We start from the raw sequence: 17,000 nt of genomic DNA, 5'->3' as shown, positions 1-17,000 counted from the left end.
ACAGCGTGGGCTTACGGTCGTTCTCCAGGCTGCGTTTCCTGTCCGCCTCCAGCTCCACCTTGCGGAGGTTCTCTGCACTCTGGTACTGCAGCAGGGCTCTCTCTCTCTCCAGCTGCCTCAGAGAAGACTCCACTCTCTGCCTGCTGCTCATCTACATGGACAGCGAAGGGTTCATGTGTGATGTGCCAAAACATTACTGACCATCAACTATACATACTGCACATCACCCAGTCTCACCTCTTCGTCCAGTTCTTTGACCAGCTTCTCTAGACGACTAGTGGTAGTCCTGGGGAGAGAGGAGCATGTGTGTGTGAGTGAGTGTGTGTGTGTGTGTTCAGTCATGCAGTATGTGTGTGTGTGCACATGTGTATTCTGAGGTGAGCCCTACTTGCACTTGTGTTCCAGGTGGTCTTTGGCCTCCATCTCATGATTGAGCTGCTCCTCCAGATGATGGAGCTTCTCCTGCAGATGATGGAGCTTCTCCTGCAGCTGATCTGACTGAAGAAGACATGGAAGGAGAGTTAACAAGTATGCACACTAACATGGAGCTCAACAGATGCACACTCAGGTATCAATATGTCTGACAGTTCTGTCGGTAATCACACAGCGCTGAGTTCTGTCAGTCTGACAGTTCTGTCTGTTAATCACACAGCGCTGAGTTCTGTCAGTCTGACAGTTCTGTCTGTTAATCACACAGCGCTGAGTTCTGTCAGTCTGACAGTTCTGTCGGTAGTCACACAGCGCTGAGTTCTGTCAGTCTGACAGTTCTGTCTGGTAATCACAGCGCTGAGTTCTGTCAGTCTGACAGTTGTTTTGTCTGTCTGTCTATTTTGTCTGTCTGAGAATGGGATATTTTCAGAGAGTTCTAGTCTGTTAGATAGTTCTATTGTGTCTGTCTGATAATTGAGTGTTCTATTCAACCTGTCTGTCTTAGAATTATGTCTGTCTATACGAGTGTTCTATTGTACTGGTTAGTCTTGAGAGCTACTACATTGCATTTCATTTGGACTCAAATGTCAGTCTTGTGCCTTCTGAGTACACATCTTCCCCTCTGCTCCCAGCTGTGCTTTAAAACAAGCAAACAAACCCAAACACATGTATATACGCAACGATTCAACAACCTACCTCTCCTTTGATGCTGTCCTGTTTTTCCTCACACCTATCCAAACAGTCTTCAGATTCCTTCACAGAGATCACTTTATTCACACCGCTCATCAGTCTGGTAGAGTAGGAGAGAGGGTGTGGGTCTTTAAACTGGCTTTACCTGAGGTGCCCTACCAGCCATGCCAACCTCCCCCGCCCTCTGAGTGCCCATGCCAGCATCCCACCCCATAACACATCCTGCCCAACCCAGAACCCACCCACTTCAGACTCCAGCGCTACAATCCCCATTCACTGATCATGATCATAAGATCAGACTTTTATCATGAGCCTAGTGGATTTACTAGAAGGGCTATTGGAACAAGGAGGCAGTGTAAAGCAGGAACAGACGCACAGTGTACAACTGGCTTAAAACAGTCTTCCAGTTCTACATGTGTGAAACACAATCTCTCCCTCTCTCTCACCCTCCATCCCTCTCTAGCTACAGGCAGAGCGGACCTTAAGCACATTTCCTGCAGAGCACAGAGAGCCTTACAAAAACAAATACCCTAGTGAATAAAGACAGAGACCGTTCGCTAACAAGAAAACTCCCTTAAAACATACAGTACATAGATTCAAATTCATTCCAATTTAAAATGTAGTAAACCAAACCAGATTCCTGGATAATTGGCTAGCTTGCTGAAGCTAAATATAACAATAACATAACTATATACAGACACTGTATAGATGGAAAACTGAACTCTTAGAATAGATAGAAACCAATCAGCCTTACTGGTCGTCTTTGAAGTAGGTGAAACCCACGAATGGCAGCTGGTTGCCCACAAAGGCCCTTGGTGTGGGGAAGGTCTCCACGTCACCTTTTTCATCCTCAATCTCCTCAAAGTTACTGGTGTCTATGTCACTGCTCAACTCCGGCACTACTGGGGCCACGGCTGAAGGAGGGACAGGCAGAGAGTGTGAGAGAGAGAGAGAGGGAGGCAGAGAGGGGACGATGGGGGCAGAGAGGGAGGAGAGAGGCAGAGAGAGAGAGAGAGAGATGCAGTCAGAAAGAAGCAAAGAGTGTGTGTGTGAGAGAGCGAGAGAGAGAACAGGAAGGGGTGGAAATAGTGTGGGTTTGGGCAGAGGAAGGATACATAGTTGGTTAAAATATGTCTAAAATCAACCAACTCGGCTTAGTGTCTCTTGATTGAGACCAGTTTTTGCACTAACACAGAGATAACCGGCGGCTCCTCCGATTCTCAATCAGAGATGATTTTTTCACTATACTGTGATGTTCTAAGTGTGTGTAGTCTGTGTGTGTGTGTGTGTGGTACACCGAACCACCCTGGGCACAAGCAGTAGGAGCGAGCGAGCTGGCGTGGGGTGGACACCAGACCCACCACTCCTCTCTCCCCCTACAGTACCCGCTTTGTTCCCCAACACACACTGTTGCCTTTCACACACCCAGCCTAAACACTCTGGGAGAGAAAGAACCAACTCCCCTTCTTCTGCTCTTTTAAAGGCCTCCGGCTGTACAGTAGCCAGACAGAAATGTGTCAAGGGGCCAGGAGGCGAAAGCTGAGCCGAGCGGAGCCCAGTTGCTCGACAACCTAAAAAGATGTCACTGATGGCTAGGAAACTAAGCGGCCATGTTGGATCTTATTTCTTCAACAGGATCCATTCTGGCTCCAGGCAAAGAGAACCAAGTCAAGACAGAACCCTCAGTAGGGAGAGATCAAGAGATGGTGGACGAATGAAAGACAGGAGAGAGAGACAGAGAAATGAGAGAGGGAGCAATAAAAGAGAGGGAATTAAAGAAAAAGCGAAAAGCAAGAGCTGTGCGGTGAGACTGGAGAGAGAGAGACACGGTCCCGGCACCGTGGAGGCCAATTGCGACGCGGCTTTCCCAGCATGCTCCCTGATAGCGGGTAGGCTAATGACAGGCAGCTGTGGCCACAGTGAGAGTGGAGAGAGGAGGGAGCGACCGCCCTCGAATCTGATCTGGGGCCTGGTGCAGCGGTTCTGGGGCGCCCCCTCTCATTACTTCAACCCAGCCCTGCCAGAACCTAGGGGGGGGGGCTACCTCCACCCCCCTCCCTCTTTCCCTTGCTCCATCATGCTTGCTAGCACCCAGGCTGTGTCCCAAATGGCACCTTATTCCCTATATAGGGCACTACTTTTGACCAGGGCCCATAGGGTAGTGCACTATGTAGGGAATAGAGTGCCATTTGAGACGCAGCCCCAGTCTCCCACATCCGAGAGTTTTACAGCTTTATTTCAGGCAACAGTCAGAAATGGGGCCGCTTTAGCCTGCTAGCTAATGAGCAGACTTGAGAGAGTGAGACTGCCTTCCGATTCTCCATCCTTATCCACTTGCAGACTTTCTCCCATTGATTTGGCAATGGTGGAAACTTCCCCCAGCCAATGCTAACACCAATCCTACGCTTTTAAATCCATGGTGGGGAGTGTGTAAGTGCACAGCTATGACCCCTACCTTATTCCCTTCCTTCCTTATTCCCTTCCTTCCTTAGTGACTTGTTTGATCTGGCGGTACTGGATAACTGCAAGCAGCTTTTCCAACATTTCTCTCTCTGTGTTTGTGTGTGGTGTGTGTGTGCGATCCCACCATAGCACTTTCAGTAGATTTCTGTCACATGATATCAAACTCAGTGAGGATGGAAGGATTGAGGAGCCCATGTGTGCGATCTCTCTCTGTGACAAGTACATACTACTCACCAAGCATGAACGTCTGTACAGCATTGCACAGTGTAGTATGCTTTAATGAACGATTAGTAATAGTTCAGTATGCATCAAGAGCGGGAGTACTGATCTAGGATCTGTTTAGCCTTTTAGATCACAATTAATCAAATAAAATGGACAGCAGGAAGGACCTGATCCTAGATCATTATTCCTACTCTGAGACGATTGATACTGTACATACGGCCTATGGCCATGCAGGGTTGTGCTGCAGTGCTGATGATAGACATGTGACTGTTCTGCTCAGTCTCTGCTGATAGACCACAGATAGAGTAGAGCCCAATGCTTCAGACTCCCTACATGGGAATGAACTGTAGTGTGAAGTCATGACAATAACAAGTTGGGTGATGGAGAGACAGATTGGGAAGGAGTCAGAGAGAGAGAGAGAGAGGGGCAGATAGACAGGCACACAGACAACATGCACACACACACACACACACACACGACTGAACACACACACAAATAACCACACACACTGTATGACTGAAGACATACACGCACAAATACGCACATGGCTTGACTGAACAAACACACACACACACACACACACTTACTCTCTCGGATGGTGTCGAAGGTCCACTGGTCGTTGGTGAAGAAGGGGTGTCTCTTGATCTCCTCCACGCCGTTCCTCCCCAGACGCACCTCCCTGTACATAGCCAATGGGACGGAGCGATCAGAGAGCGGTCACTCACTCAAACGTGCAAATTCGACAGCAACCTGAACACAAAGCGCCACTTTCCTCAACACAGCTGGAGCGACCACTAGCCCACTAGGCACTGACCACAGTCCACTGATTGACCAGGCTGGACCGCCTCACGACCACTGCAGCGGTCAGTAACGGTCAGTAGGACCAGAGTAAGTGCAGCCAGTAAGAGTAGTGATATGGAGAGAATATAGAATATAGCAAAGTAGGGAGCAGACTAGTCAACAACACTACTGGCACACCACTATCTCTACTGCTGCACTTCCCTCCCTCCCTGTTCCCCTCTGGCCTCCCGCCTCCTCTGCCGCAGGGCTGTAGGGGTGCGGCAGTTTGGGCTGCCACATGTGGGACATTCCAGACTCAGCCAAGAGGAATGGAGCAAGGGAGGGGTGTGTTTCTGCCCCACTACAAAACATGATGGGAGAGACCATGGCAGACACACAGAGCATGTCCCGAAGCCCAGAATACTGAGGCGAGAGTGAGCATGAAAGAGATATAGGGTAATACAGAAAGAGAAATATGGAGAGAAGAGAAAGAGAGACAGGAGAGAAAGAGAGAGCGAGCATACCAAAACACCAAGAGAGGGCCAACTGCCAAATAGAGAGAGAAAATAGAAATGGGGACAGAATAGAGAGATGGGAAGGGACCAAGTCCTTACTGACTGAGTGAGTTAGCTGGTGAGTGAGAGATGGGAAGGGACCAAGTCCTTACTGACTGAGTGAGTTAGCTGGTGAGTGAGAGATGGGAAGGAACCAAGTCCTTACTGACTGACTGAGTGAGTTAGTTGGTGAGTGAGAGATGGGAAGGGACCAAGTCCTTACTGACTGAGTGAGTTAGCTGGTGAGTGAGAGATGGGAAGGGACCAAGTCCTTACGGACTGAGTGAGTTAGTTGGTGAGTAGAGAGATGGGAAGGGACCAAGTCCTTACGGACTGAGTGAGTTAGCTGGTGAGTGAGAGATGGGAAGGGACCAAGTCCTTACGGACTGAGTGAGTTAGCTGGTGAGTGAGAGATGGGAAGGGACCAAGTCCTTACGGACTGAGTGAGTTAGCTGGTGAGTGAGAGATGGGAAGGGACCAAGTCCTTACGGACTGAGTGAGTTAGCTGGTGAGTGAGAGATGGGAAGGGACCAAGTCCTTACGGACTGAGTGAGTTAGTTGGTGAGTGAGAGATGGGAAGAGACCAAGTCCTTACGGACTGAGTGAGTTAGTTGGTGAGTGAGAGATGGGAAGGGACCAAGTCCTTACTGACTGAGTGAGTTAGTTGGTGAGTAGAGAGATGGGAAGGGACCAAGTCCTTACGGACTGAGTGAGTTAGTTGGTGAGTAGAGAGATGGGAAGGGACCAAGTCCTTACTGACTGATGCCCCCCAGTGTCACTTCTTGCCACTGGGGGGCAGTAATACATAAGGTGATGGGCCAGGACCATAGACTTGGATAGACATAACATCTCTGTATCAGTGTCATGATGGTGTCTGTGCGAGCCTGGGCAGCCCCATTAAGGCCCTCTCCATCTTGGAAATAGTATATTTTCTTCACAGGTAAAATGTATTGGCTGATCCCTCCTGATGACCCAGCTGTCACGACGCCAACCGGGTTATCAGGAGGCATCAGCCAATGAAGTTCGAAGTCCTGCCCAGTTGACTAAATCAAAATGGCGAAAGGCCTCAATGGTGCTGCCCATGCTAACACAGGCTTTTGGCCACTAGAGGACTCCATACAACCCCATGGCCAGCACATAGGTTTGGTTAGGTTTAAATTATAAAACATTCCTAATGTGACTTAAAGGATAAGAGACTGGTGGAAGAAATATGGTGGAAGGAAACTCTCAACCATGTTTACATCAATCCAATGCTTTTTAAAACTTTAGTAGTAGATGTAAGAAGAATCAAGTACCTTTACCTTTATCTGACAGAAAGAGAGAGGAAAAACAACAAATGAAGTTATAGCACATTTGACATGTTATGTTTATGTAATATTAAACATGCATCACTGACTACCCCCTTCAAATAGGGTTAATAAAAACCATCTACAACAACAGCTAAAACATAAGTAATAAAACACTTCTTCACAAATATATCAGTTCACAGCCAGCCAGTGTGTGTGTGTGTTTCTGTTCAACCAAACTAGATTGTCTGGTTTATCTTCAAAAAACCTCTGCATTCCAGAGGAGGTGGTCGTTCGGTTTCTCAAGCCTGATGACAAGCTGAATATTCTCTCCATGAACGCTTGGGATGCAGGGGCAGACACCAGATCCAGTGCCACAGGACACAGCTTTGGATAAACAGCCATCCTTGCCTGCCAGAACTGGAGAGGTGACTCTGTAAACATGCCCCCCTTCACAGCTCACACAGGGCACTTAATGCCCTGCCAGGTTCACCCTGCGGCTGGACAGTGACCTCAGACACAATCTTCAATGTGAGGAAGCTATATTTTTGAAGAACTGTGGGCGAGATGGTTGCTGGATTCAACGTGCTGGCACCTTGCAGGGATCCTGCTTCTCCACGGCTGTACTCTCTGGTTGCTGAAGTACAAAAGACTGCTTCCCTCATCAGTGGCTCCATCTCAAATCAGGCAACCTGCTGCAGGGGTTGGATCGAAGTTGGCTGCCAGAGGATTCAGTATGCATGCGAAGCGCTCACGCAGTGACTTCAGGAGGACCTGTGTCAACTGTTTTGCAACAGTAGTTGACTGCAAGTGTCAAGGTTGAGAAGGCACGGCACCACATCAGACAGCGACTGGCTGTCAGCTTGAAGTTGGTCGGTGTGGATAGGTTGAGAAGGCACGGCACCACATTAGACAGCGATTGGCTGTCAGCTTGAAGTTGGTCGGTGTGGATAGGTTGAGAAGGCACGGCACCACATTAGACAGCGACTGGCTGTCAGCTTGAAGTTGGTCGGTGTGGATTGGTTGAGAAGGCACGGCACCACATTAGACAGCGACTGGCTGTCAGCTTGAAGTTGGTCGGTGTGGATAGGTTGAGAAGGTACGGCACCACATTAGACAGCGACTGGCTGTCAGCTTGAAGTTGGTCGGTGTGGATAGGTTGAGAAGGCACGGCACCACATTAGACAGCGACTGGCTGTCAGCTTGAAGTTGGTCAGTGTGGATTGGTTGAGAAGGCACGGCACCACATTAGACAGCGACTGGCTGTCAGCTTGAAGTTGGTCGGTGTGGATAGGTTGAGAAGGCACGGCAGCACATTAGACAGCGACTGGCTGTCAGCTTGAAGTTGGTCGGTGTGGATAGGTTGAGAAGGCACGGCACCACATTAGACAGCGACTGGCTGTCAGCTTGAAGTTGGTCGGTGTGGATTGGTTGAGAAGGCACGGCACCACATTAGACAGCGACTGGCTGTCAGCTTGAAGTTGGTCGGTGTGGATTGGTTGAGAAGGCACGGCACCACATTAGACAGCGACTGGCTGTCAGCTTGAAGTTGGTCGGTGTGGATAGGTTGAGAAGGCACGGCACCACATTAGACAGCGACTGGCTGTCAGCTTGAAGTTGGTCGGTGTGGATAGGTTGAGAAGGCACGGCACCACATTAGACAGCGACTGTAGACAGCGACTGGCTGTCAGCTTGAAGTTGGTCGGTGTGGATAGGTTGAGAAGGCACGGCACCACATTAGACAGCGACTGGCTGTCAGCTTGAAGTTGGTCGGTGTGGATTGGTTGAGAAGGCACGGCACCACATTAGACAGCGACTGGCTGTCAGCTTGAAGTTGGTCGGTGTGGATTGGTTGAGAAGGCACGGCACCACATTAGACAGCGACTGGCTGTCAGCTTGAAGTTGGTCGGTGTGGATTGGTTGAGAAGGCACGGCACCACATTAGACAGCGACTGGCTGTCAGCTTGAAGTTGGTCGGTGTGGATTGGTTGAGAAGGCACGGCACCACATTAGACAGCGACTGGCTGTCAGCTTGAAGTTGGTCGGTGTGGATTGGTTGAGAAGGCACGGCACCACATTAGACAGCGACTGGCTGTCAGCTTGAAGTTGGTCGGTGTGGATTGGTTGAGAAGGTACGGCACCACATTAGACAGCGACTGGCTGTCAGCTTGAAGTTGGTCGGTGTGGATTGGTTGAGAAGGCACGGCACCACATTAGACAGCGACTGGCTGTCAGCTTGAAGTTGGTCGGTGTGGATTGGTTGAGAAGGCACGGCACCACATTAGACAGCGACTGGCTGTCAGCTTGAAGTTGGTCGGTGTGGATAGGTTGAGAAGGCACGGCACCACATTAGACAGCGACTAGCTGTCAGCTTGAAGTTGGTCGGTGTGGATTGCGAACGGCTCCAGCAACTGTTCTAGCTTGGCCCAGTCCAGGCCGTGCTCGCCCTAGAATTTCTTCCCTGTTAGATAATGATAGCTAGTGATAGTGACGCACAAGCTAGGTATATTTGAAACATCGCCATCTACTGTCAGCATTTACATGCCAGAGTTTGAAAACCCCATTAGAAAAAAAAAGCTTTAAAACCCAATTCGATTTTTGCCCAAAGTTTAGAAGAAAAAAACAAAAAATAAATATTTTATGATGGTTTTTATTTTAGGTCATTTTGCAGTGAAATATAATAGTTTCAGTTCAGTTTTACAAATGTTTTCTCTATTTTTATTTCAGTTTACTAAATTGTTTTTTTATTTTATTTTCAGTTTTCGTTTACTATAATAACCTTGGTGTGTGTAGGGAGTGTGTGTGTGTGTATGGGTGTGTGTGGGTGTTCGTGTGTGCATCTCAGTGCGTGTATGTGCATGCGTGAGAGAGTGTGTGTGAGAGAGAGTGAGTGAGAGACTGCAGAGTGAGTGAGAGAGAAAATAAGCAGAGAGGAAGGGGAGTAGAAGGCAGAAAGGGCTAGTGTTTGACGTCTACTATACCTCTGACGTCCCACCTCTTAATAACCTCTACACCCATCAACTACTACTACTTCTGTGATGCTAAGTATCTAATAGACATTTATCAAAGAATCACTCACTCAGGTTTCATTCCCATCTTTTCAAACTTCTTCTTAACTTTTCTGGTCCCAGTTTAAACCAAGAACAACCTTGTTTGTTGTTCAAGGCTTAATAACAGTATTTATAGTGTTCATAAGCACTACATTGATACTTCACAAATCATTTATAAGCAAATTCATAATACATAACTTTAAGTCTGGTGCTCTGCCAAAAGGTTTCCTCCCTTTATGTGGCATGACATTAGCTCAAGCTAAAGATTCCTGAAGCATATAGGTCTTATTAAGGGACTATGAAGGTTTCGTTAAGCAACTTTCGTTTAAAGCGGGACAGCTTTTCTCCCACATACACTACCGGTCAAAAGTTTTAGAACACCTACTCATTCAAGGGTTTTCCTTTATTTTTACTATTTTCTACATTGTAGAATAATAGTGAAGACATCAAAACTATGAAATAACACATATGGAATCATGCAGTAACCAAAAAAGTGTTAAACAAATCAAAATATATTTTAGATTTGATATTCTTCAAATAGCCACCCTTTGCCTTGATGACAGCTTTGCACACTCTTGGCATTCTCTCAACAAGCTTCATGAGGTAGTCACCTGGAATGCATTTCAATTCAATTTAAAAGTTAATTTGTGGAATTTCTTTCCTTCTTAATGCGTTTGAGCCAATCAGTTGTGTTGTGACAAGGTAGGGAGGGGTATACAGCAGATAGCCCTATTTGGTAAAAGACCAAGTCCACATTATGGCAATAACAGCTCAAATAAGCAAAGAGAAATGACAGTCGATCATTACTTTAAGGTCAGTCAATACAGAAAATTTCAAGAACTTTGAAAGTTTCTTCAAGTGCAGTCGCAAAAACCATCAAGCGCTATGATGACACTGGCTCTCATGAGGACCGCCACAAGAATGGAAGACCCAGAGTTACCTCTGCTGCAGAGGATAAGTTAATTAGAGTTACCAGCCTCAGAAATTGCAGCCAAAATAAATGCTTCACAGAGTTCAAGTAACAGACACATCTCAACATCAACTGTTCAGAGGGGACTATGTGAATCAGGCCTTAATGGTCGAATTGCTGCAAAGAAACCACGACTAAAGGACACCAATAAGAAGAAGAGACTTGCTTGGGCCAAGAAACACGAGCAATGGACATTAGACCAGTGGAAATGTGTCCTTTGGTCTGGAGTCCAAATTTGAGGTTTTTTGGTTCCAACTGCCGTGTCTTTGTGAGACGCTGTGTGGGTGAACGGATGATCTCCGCATGTTTATTTCCCACCGTAAAACATGGAGGAGGAAGTGTTATGGTGTGGGGGTGCTTTGCTGGTGACACTGTCTGTGATTTATTTAGAATTCAAGGCACACTTAACCAGCATGGCTACCACTGCATCTGCAGTGATACACCATCCCATCTGGTTTGGGCTTAGTGGGACTGTCATTTGTTTTTCAACAGGACAATGACCCAACACACCTCCAGGCTGTGTAAGGGCTATTTTACCAAGAAGGAGAGTGATGGAGTGCTGCATAAGATGACCTGGCCTCCACAATCCCCCCGACCTCAACCAAATTGAGATGGTTTGGGATGAGTCGGACCGTAGAGTGAAGGAAAAGCAGCCAACAAGTGCTCAGCATATGTGGGAACTCCTTCAAGACTGTTGGAAAAGCATTCCAGGTGAAGCTGGTTGAGAGAATGCCAAGAGTGTGCAAAGCTGTCATCAAGGCAAAGGGTGGCTATTTGAAGAACTTCAAATATAACATATAAACATACTGTACCTGTCAGACAGGAAGGCACAGATGAGGTCCTTGGCATCGTTGGACATCTGCACATCATCAGGGAAGTGGAGGTTATTCTTGTGATCCATGATCTTCCCGTAAGTTCCCACTAGTGACTCGGCATAAAATGGGGTGTCGCCTAAAAAGAGAGGTGAAATTTTAATAACAGGGTTTGGGTTTATGTTAGGCTTTACAGGGGAGGTTAAACTGGCTTCAATAAACATGAATAGCCTAGTAGTGTGACCAACTGGGTTTAAACCTAGGTGTACTGCATGCCACAAGACTTTTAGCCCGCTAAGCTAACACAAGTCTTGAGGTCTCAGGCAAGGTTACATATCACCCGAGCGTGGTTAATCAAACCCTCTTTGATATAGTAGCTTAACGGCAATCCAAATGACAGAACTAAGCGAATTAACTTTAGCAGGTCAACAGTCAGATTGAGATCCTCAACACCATTCTTATTCAGGATCAGACAAACTCACTCACCGACCAGCATCTCAAAGATGAAGACCCCCACGGACCACCAGTCACACTCGCGTCCGTAGTAGCCGTCCCCCCCCTGGGACTTGAGCACCTCGGGGGCGATGTAGTCCGGTGTCCCCACCGCTGTGTCGCAGTGGACCATGCCCGTCTGGAATGAGAGACACGGACACACGGAGAGGCAAGTGGGGAGACAGCCAGACAGAGATGAAGACATAGTTAAAGCAGGTAACCTAAACAGTGAAACATATTGTGCCGGTGTCACAGATTAAGCCTAGTCCTGGAATAAGAAGCACTTTCAATGGTGACTCTACATTCAACATAATTTTTTTGTCTAGGACTACGCCTAATCTGTGTCTGGGAAACTGGCCCATAAAATTTGTCCAAGAGCTTTTTGCCACACCTTACCTGTCCTGTAACACCTCTTTAAGGAATACCTGGGATAGGATAAAGTAATCCTTCAACCAAAAAAAAAATAACAAAAAATATATATATAAAAAAAAAAAACATTATATATATATATAGTAAAGTGGTTGTCCCACTGGCTATCATAAGGTGAACGCACCAATTTGTAAGTCTCTCTGGATAAAAGCGTCTGCTAAATGATGAAAATGTAAAATGTAAATGTAAGACATGATTCAGCAAATTAACCTGATGGAATTTCTATGGGGAAATTGAAACTAAACAATTCAAAGTCTCACCACATGGTGGTGCACTGGAGCAGTGAAATTCCCCCAAAACCAGATTTTAGCAGTAGACAGTTAATTGCCTTGGAAATAGTCTAAAATTAGCTAATTTTAGAATTAAGTTACAGACAAAAGCTGAAAAAAGTAAGGTCTAGGGCTTGAGTTTGGTGTTTGAGATAATTACCATAACAATACCATTTAGGGTTAGGATGGAGTCTCACTCAGCAAACCCCCCCTGCCCAGTCTAGGTCCTGGATCAGAGCTTCCCAATCCTGGTCCTGGAGACCCGAAAGGCTGCACATTTGTGTTTTTGCCTTAGAACTAACACACCTGATTCAAGTGAAGACTTGATAACGAGTTGATTCTTGAATCAGGTGTGTTAGTGCTAGGGAAAAAAACTAAATGCGCACTCCTTTGGCTCCCCAGGACCAGGATTGGGAAGCATTGCCCTAGACCCAGGCCAATTCTCCAGCTCCCCTGCATCAAAACTCACAGAGTCCATCTTCATGCAGGTGCCAAAGTCAGCCAGCTTGAGGTGGCCATTTTGGTCCAGTAGTATGTTGTCCGGTTTCACATCGCGGTGGATGAAACCCATAGAGTGGATGGCATCTAGAGCCAGCACCACCTCGGCAGTGTAGAAACGGGCCCACTTCTCTGGCATGTCGTAGTTCATGGTCAGGGTGACCAGGTCGCCACCGGGCATATACTCCATGACCATGTAGAGGTGGCGGTCGTCTTGGAAAGCACAGCACAGCTGGAAAACAGATAGATGGGATATCACAACAATAACAGCTTACATTGATTGACATTTAGAGTACGTGGGAGGAGTGTGTACTGTACGTGTGTGTGTCTTTCACCCTCTCCCTCCCTCTCACCTGGACAACCCAGGGGCTGTTGGAGAAGGCCATGATGTCTCTCTCCTCCCAGAAGAAGGCGGAGTCCGAGCGTTTGAGCATCTCAAACTTGCTGAGCTGTTTCATAGCGTACACCTTCTGAGACGCCTTGTGACGAACCTGGAGGAGGGGAGTTACATGATGAGGTATAAGATTACACACGCGGCCCCACACATACACGCGGCTACACACACTTTCGTAGTAGACGCTACTGAGATCTAAGATCTCTTTCACGAGGGAAACACACTTTATTTATACAAGTAGTAGACGCTACTGAGATCTAAGATCTCTTTCACGAGGGAAACACACTTTATTTATACAAGTAGTAGACGCTACTGAGATCTAAGATCTCTTTCACGAGGGAAACACACTTTATTTATACAAGTAGTAGACGCTACTGAGATCTAAGATCTCTTTCACGAGGGAAACACACTTTATTTATACAAGTAGTAGACGCTACTGAGATCTAAGATCTCTTTCACGAGGGAAACACACTTTATTTATACAAGTAGTAGACGCTACTGAGATCTAAGATCTCTTTCACGAGGGAAACACACTTTATTTATACAAGTAGTAGACGCTACTGAGATCTAAGATCTCTTTCACGAGGGAAACCGTCAAAAGAAGGCAGTATAAAAACAAATGTATAACATAAAACAGTCACCAATAGACACAAGATACAATGTCACTTTAACCGTGACACAAAGTTGCAGATAATGCCATTGAAGGCCCTTGATAACATAACATCCTGCAAACTACATGACAACACACAAAAAAACATAATTAGACACACCCACAGAACAACATGTACACGCAGATCCCCCAGCCCCCCCTCTTCACGCAACTTCAAAAACAAAATGAATCTTTCCCTCCCCCACACACACACACACACACACACACACACACACACACACACACTGGACCTGTCTAAACATGCCTCTATTACAAGGTACACAGAAGCTGAAAAATACACAGAGGGAAAAAGTACAGACAGGCAGGCACCTGGAAGAGGAAGACACGGACGCAAGCACTCACACGGGCAGCAAGGAATGTAAATGTTCTCAATCTGTTTATATATCATTGTATCTTTGCGGTGCAAACACAAGTACACACAGAGGGAGTTTCTCACCAGCTGCACCTCTCCATAGGCTCCTCTGCCGATCATCTTGACCCTGTCAAAGTCCTCCAGCTTCAACTGCAGATCCCGCATCTTAACCATGGCCTTCTCATCTGCAGGACAGACAGAGGTCAGAGGTCACATGGATTACCATGGCAACAGAGGCCCACACAAATGGTTGTGTTCAAAGGACAGGTCAGCAAGGGCCTCACAGAGGTTAAATATTTAATATAAAAAATATAATAATAATAATAATAATAAAATGTATAAATTTAAAATGTGCAGTTGTTACATTTTAGTCATTTAGCAGACGCTCTTCTCCAGAGCGAGTCCAGGCTAGTGAGAGGGAAGAAGGTTGGTAACACTTTACATTAAGTTGCTCGTCTACCTGTGTTGTATCACTAATTGCTACAGTAAGGGTGATACTATATGTTATGGGTCGGGTTTCATACTGGTTATTATATAGTGGTCCTCTGTAACTCAATTGGTAGAGCATGGCGCTTGTAACGCCAGGGTAGTGGGTTCGATCCCCGGGACCACCCATACGTAAAAATATATGCACGCATGATTGTAAGTCGCTTTGGATAAAAGCGTCTGCTAAATGGCATATTATTATTATTATTATATGAAATATTGCAAGGCAGGGTTGATACAGAAACTGTAGTTAATTGTTATAAACCCGTAACTAAGGGTGAGTTTGTACATTCACACTGGCAAAACAATCCAATTTCAGAGCACTCTGGTTTGACAGTGCACCAGAGTGCAGAATAATTGATCAATTTACGAATGCACTAAACTCTGTTATGACAGGTGTTGGTAAACGTTGGCTAAAAAACTGAATGAAATTGTTGCCAGTAGCACGGTTACAGTCACTAAACCTCCTAATAACATGAAAACAGTCTAACCAGCTCTGATAGGGTGAGTAAAATGATCAGAATATGTTCTTCTCTCATTACGAGAGCTTTGGACTACACTGAGTGTACAAAACATTAAGGATACCTGATCTTTCCATGACATAGACTGACCAGGTGAATCCGGATGAAAGCTATGATCCCTTATTGAACCCCCTTTAAAATCAGTGTAGATGAAGGGGAGGAGACAGGTTAAAGAAGGATTTTTAAGCCTTGAGACAATTGAAACTTGGATGAATGGGCATGACAAAAGAGCCTTTGAACAGGGTATGGTAATAGGTGCCAGGCACACCGGTTTGTGTCAAGTACTGCAACGCTGCTGGGTTTTTCACACTCAACAGTTTCCAGTGTGTATCAAGAATGGTCCACCACCCAAAGGACATCCAGCCAACTTGACACAACTATGGGAATCATTGGAGTCAACATGGGCCAGCATCCCTGTGGAACGCTTTAGACACCTTAAAGGGGGCGGGGGGGGGGGGTAGTATATCGTTTGAGAAGAGAACATTAATACAGAACAAGGCTATGTCAATTATTACATTTTCACAAAAATGCAGATGACCCTTATAGTTCCAAGCTCTCGATTTGTGTCTGAAAGTAGCTAGCAAGCTAAGCAACTTTAGCCAGTTAGCTTGGGTACTTGACTGCTGTTGTGAGGTCAGAATGCTTGGATAAACCCTACGCCTCAGCCAGAGCGTCCAGTGTGCGCTCTGAACAAGGACTATCTGACAACACTCTGAATTATGAATGGCCCAGAGCGCACTGACACACCAGAGTGAATTTACAAATGCACCCTAAGGATGACAATGGATTACGATGTTGAAAGTAGCCGGGAATTAAGGAGATATGAAGTCACCTGAGAGCTAACTCTGTACCACTTCAGTTTACCAGTCCCAATTCATATAGCTACATTTATGTGCTCTGGATATCTCCATGCTTCAGCTGCGTTTAGATGGTACGAGGTAGACGGCAAACCGGATGTCATTGTTTTCAATGAGAGCACGAAGGTAAATGCTGTTGAGCCTGGCGGTGAATGCCGTCAGCCGCCACGGTAGATGGGACTTGCCGCCAGTGTTCAAATATTTTTACTTTTGCCGTAGCGTTGTTTTCTACTGGATGTTGATTTGCACTGTTTCTGAAATCACCATAGCAACGCATCCATCGTGCTGGCTTGCTTTTGCAATCTCCCTCTTTCTTGCTACCTTAGATAATGCAAAGCATCTTATTACCAAGGTCTGCCTTAAAGCAATTCTATCTTACATCTGTTTAAGAAGGCATCTATGTTTTTGTTTTTCCGTAGAGCCGGGTAGTCCAGATCCAGGACCAAGGCATTCATGGAATCCTGCGGAAAAGAAGGAAAATAAATTCAATCAATTGAATGTGTTTGAAATGGTTTTCATGTGTTATTATAGAATCTAATTAAGCCAAGAATTCAGTTCACTTGCTAAATACAAGCTCAAAGGGAATGTTCAGTGATTACATGTTTAGACATTTGTTTACTTACCTTGAAACCTCATGATCAAAATATGTAAAATTGCTGAACTATCCCTTTTAGTTTTAAATCTTTTTAACCAAAACTGTCTGTCTATGTTCCGATATATCCACACAGGCATACTACTTAGAATGAAGCTATCTATTGGGCTGGCCATGCATTCTA

At 46.0% G+C, this 17,000-nt stretch overlaps 1 protein-coding gene across 2 annotated transcripts in view; it reads right to left on the bottom strand.

The window, feature by feature from the left end:
- The window catches only part of LOC311108589 (rho-associated protein kinase 2-like), a 48,403-nt gene that overhangs the window by 17,430 nt on the left and 13,973 nt on the right, over nucleotides 1–17,000 (bottom strand). For both annotated transcript variants that reach the window (XM_084151241.1, XM_084151242.1), the window contains exons 2-13: nucleotides 16,604–16,685; nucleotides 14,445–14,545; nucleotides 13,298–13,435; nucleotides 12,916–13,176; nucleotides 11,743–11,887; nucleotides 11,257–11,395; nucleotides 4,392–4,483; nucleotides 1,874–2,033; nucleotides 1,126–1,219; nucleotides 389–498; nucleotides 238–286; nucleotides 16–151 (exon numbers count right to left, since the gene is read on the bottom strand). In XM_084151241.1, the coding sequence (XP_084007367.1) occupies nucleotides 16–151; nucleotides 238–286; nucleotides 389–498; nucleotides 1,126–1,219; nucleotides 1,874–2,033; nucleotides 4,392–4,483; nucleotides 11,257–11,395; nucleotides 11,743–11,887; nucleotides 12,916–13,176; nucleotides 13,298–13,435; nucleotides 14,445–14,545; nucleotides 16,604–16,685 (1,507 nt within the window). The remainder of the gene's footprint in view (nucleotides 1–15; nucleotides 152–237; nucleotides 287–388; nucleotides 499–1,125; nucleotides 1,220–1,873; nucleotides 2,034–4,391; nucleotides 4,484–11,256; nucleotides 11,396–11,742; nucleotides 11,888–12,915; nucleotides 13,177–13,297; nucleotides 13,436–14,444; nucleotides 14,546–16,603; nucleotides 16,686–17,000) is intronic.

Source organism: Coregonus lavaretus (genome assembly GCF_964263955.1).
Source record: "Coregonus lavaretus genome assembly, chromosome: 33".
NCBI lineage: Eukaryota > Metazoa > Chordata > Actinopteri > Salmoniformes > Salmonidae > Coregonus > Coregonus lavaretus.
The sequence above is the reverse complement of the archived record's forward strand: the minus strand, read 5'-3'. Positions and strand labels throughout refer to the sequence as shown.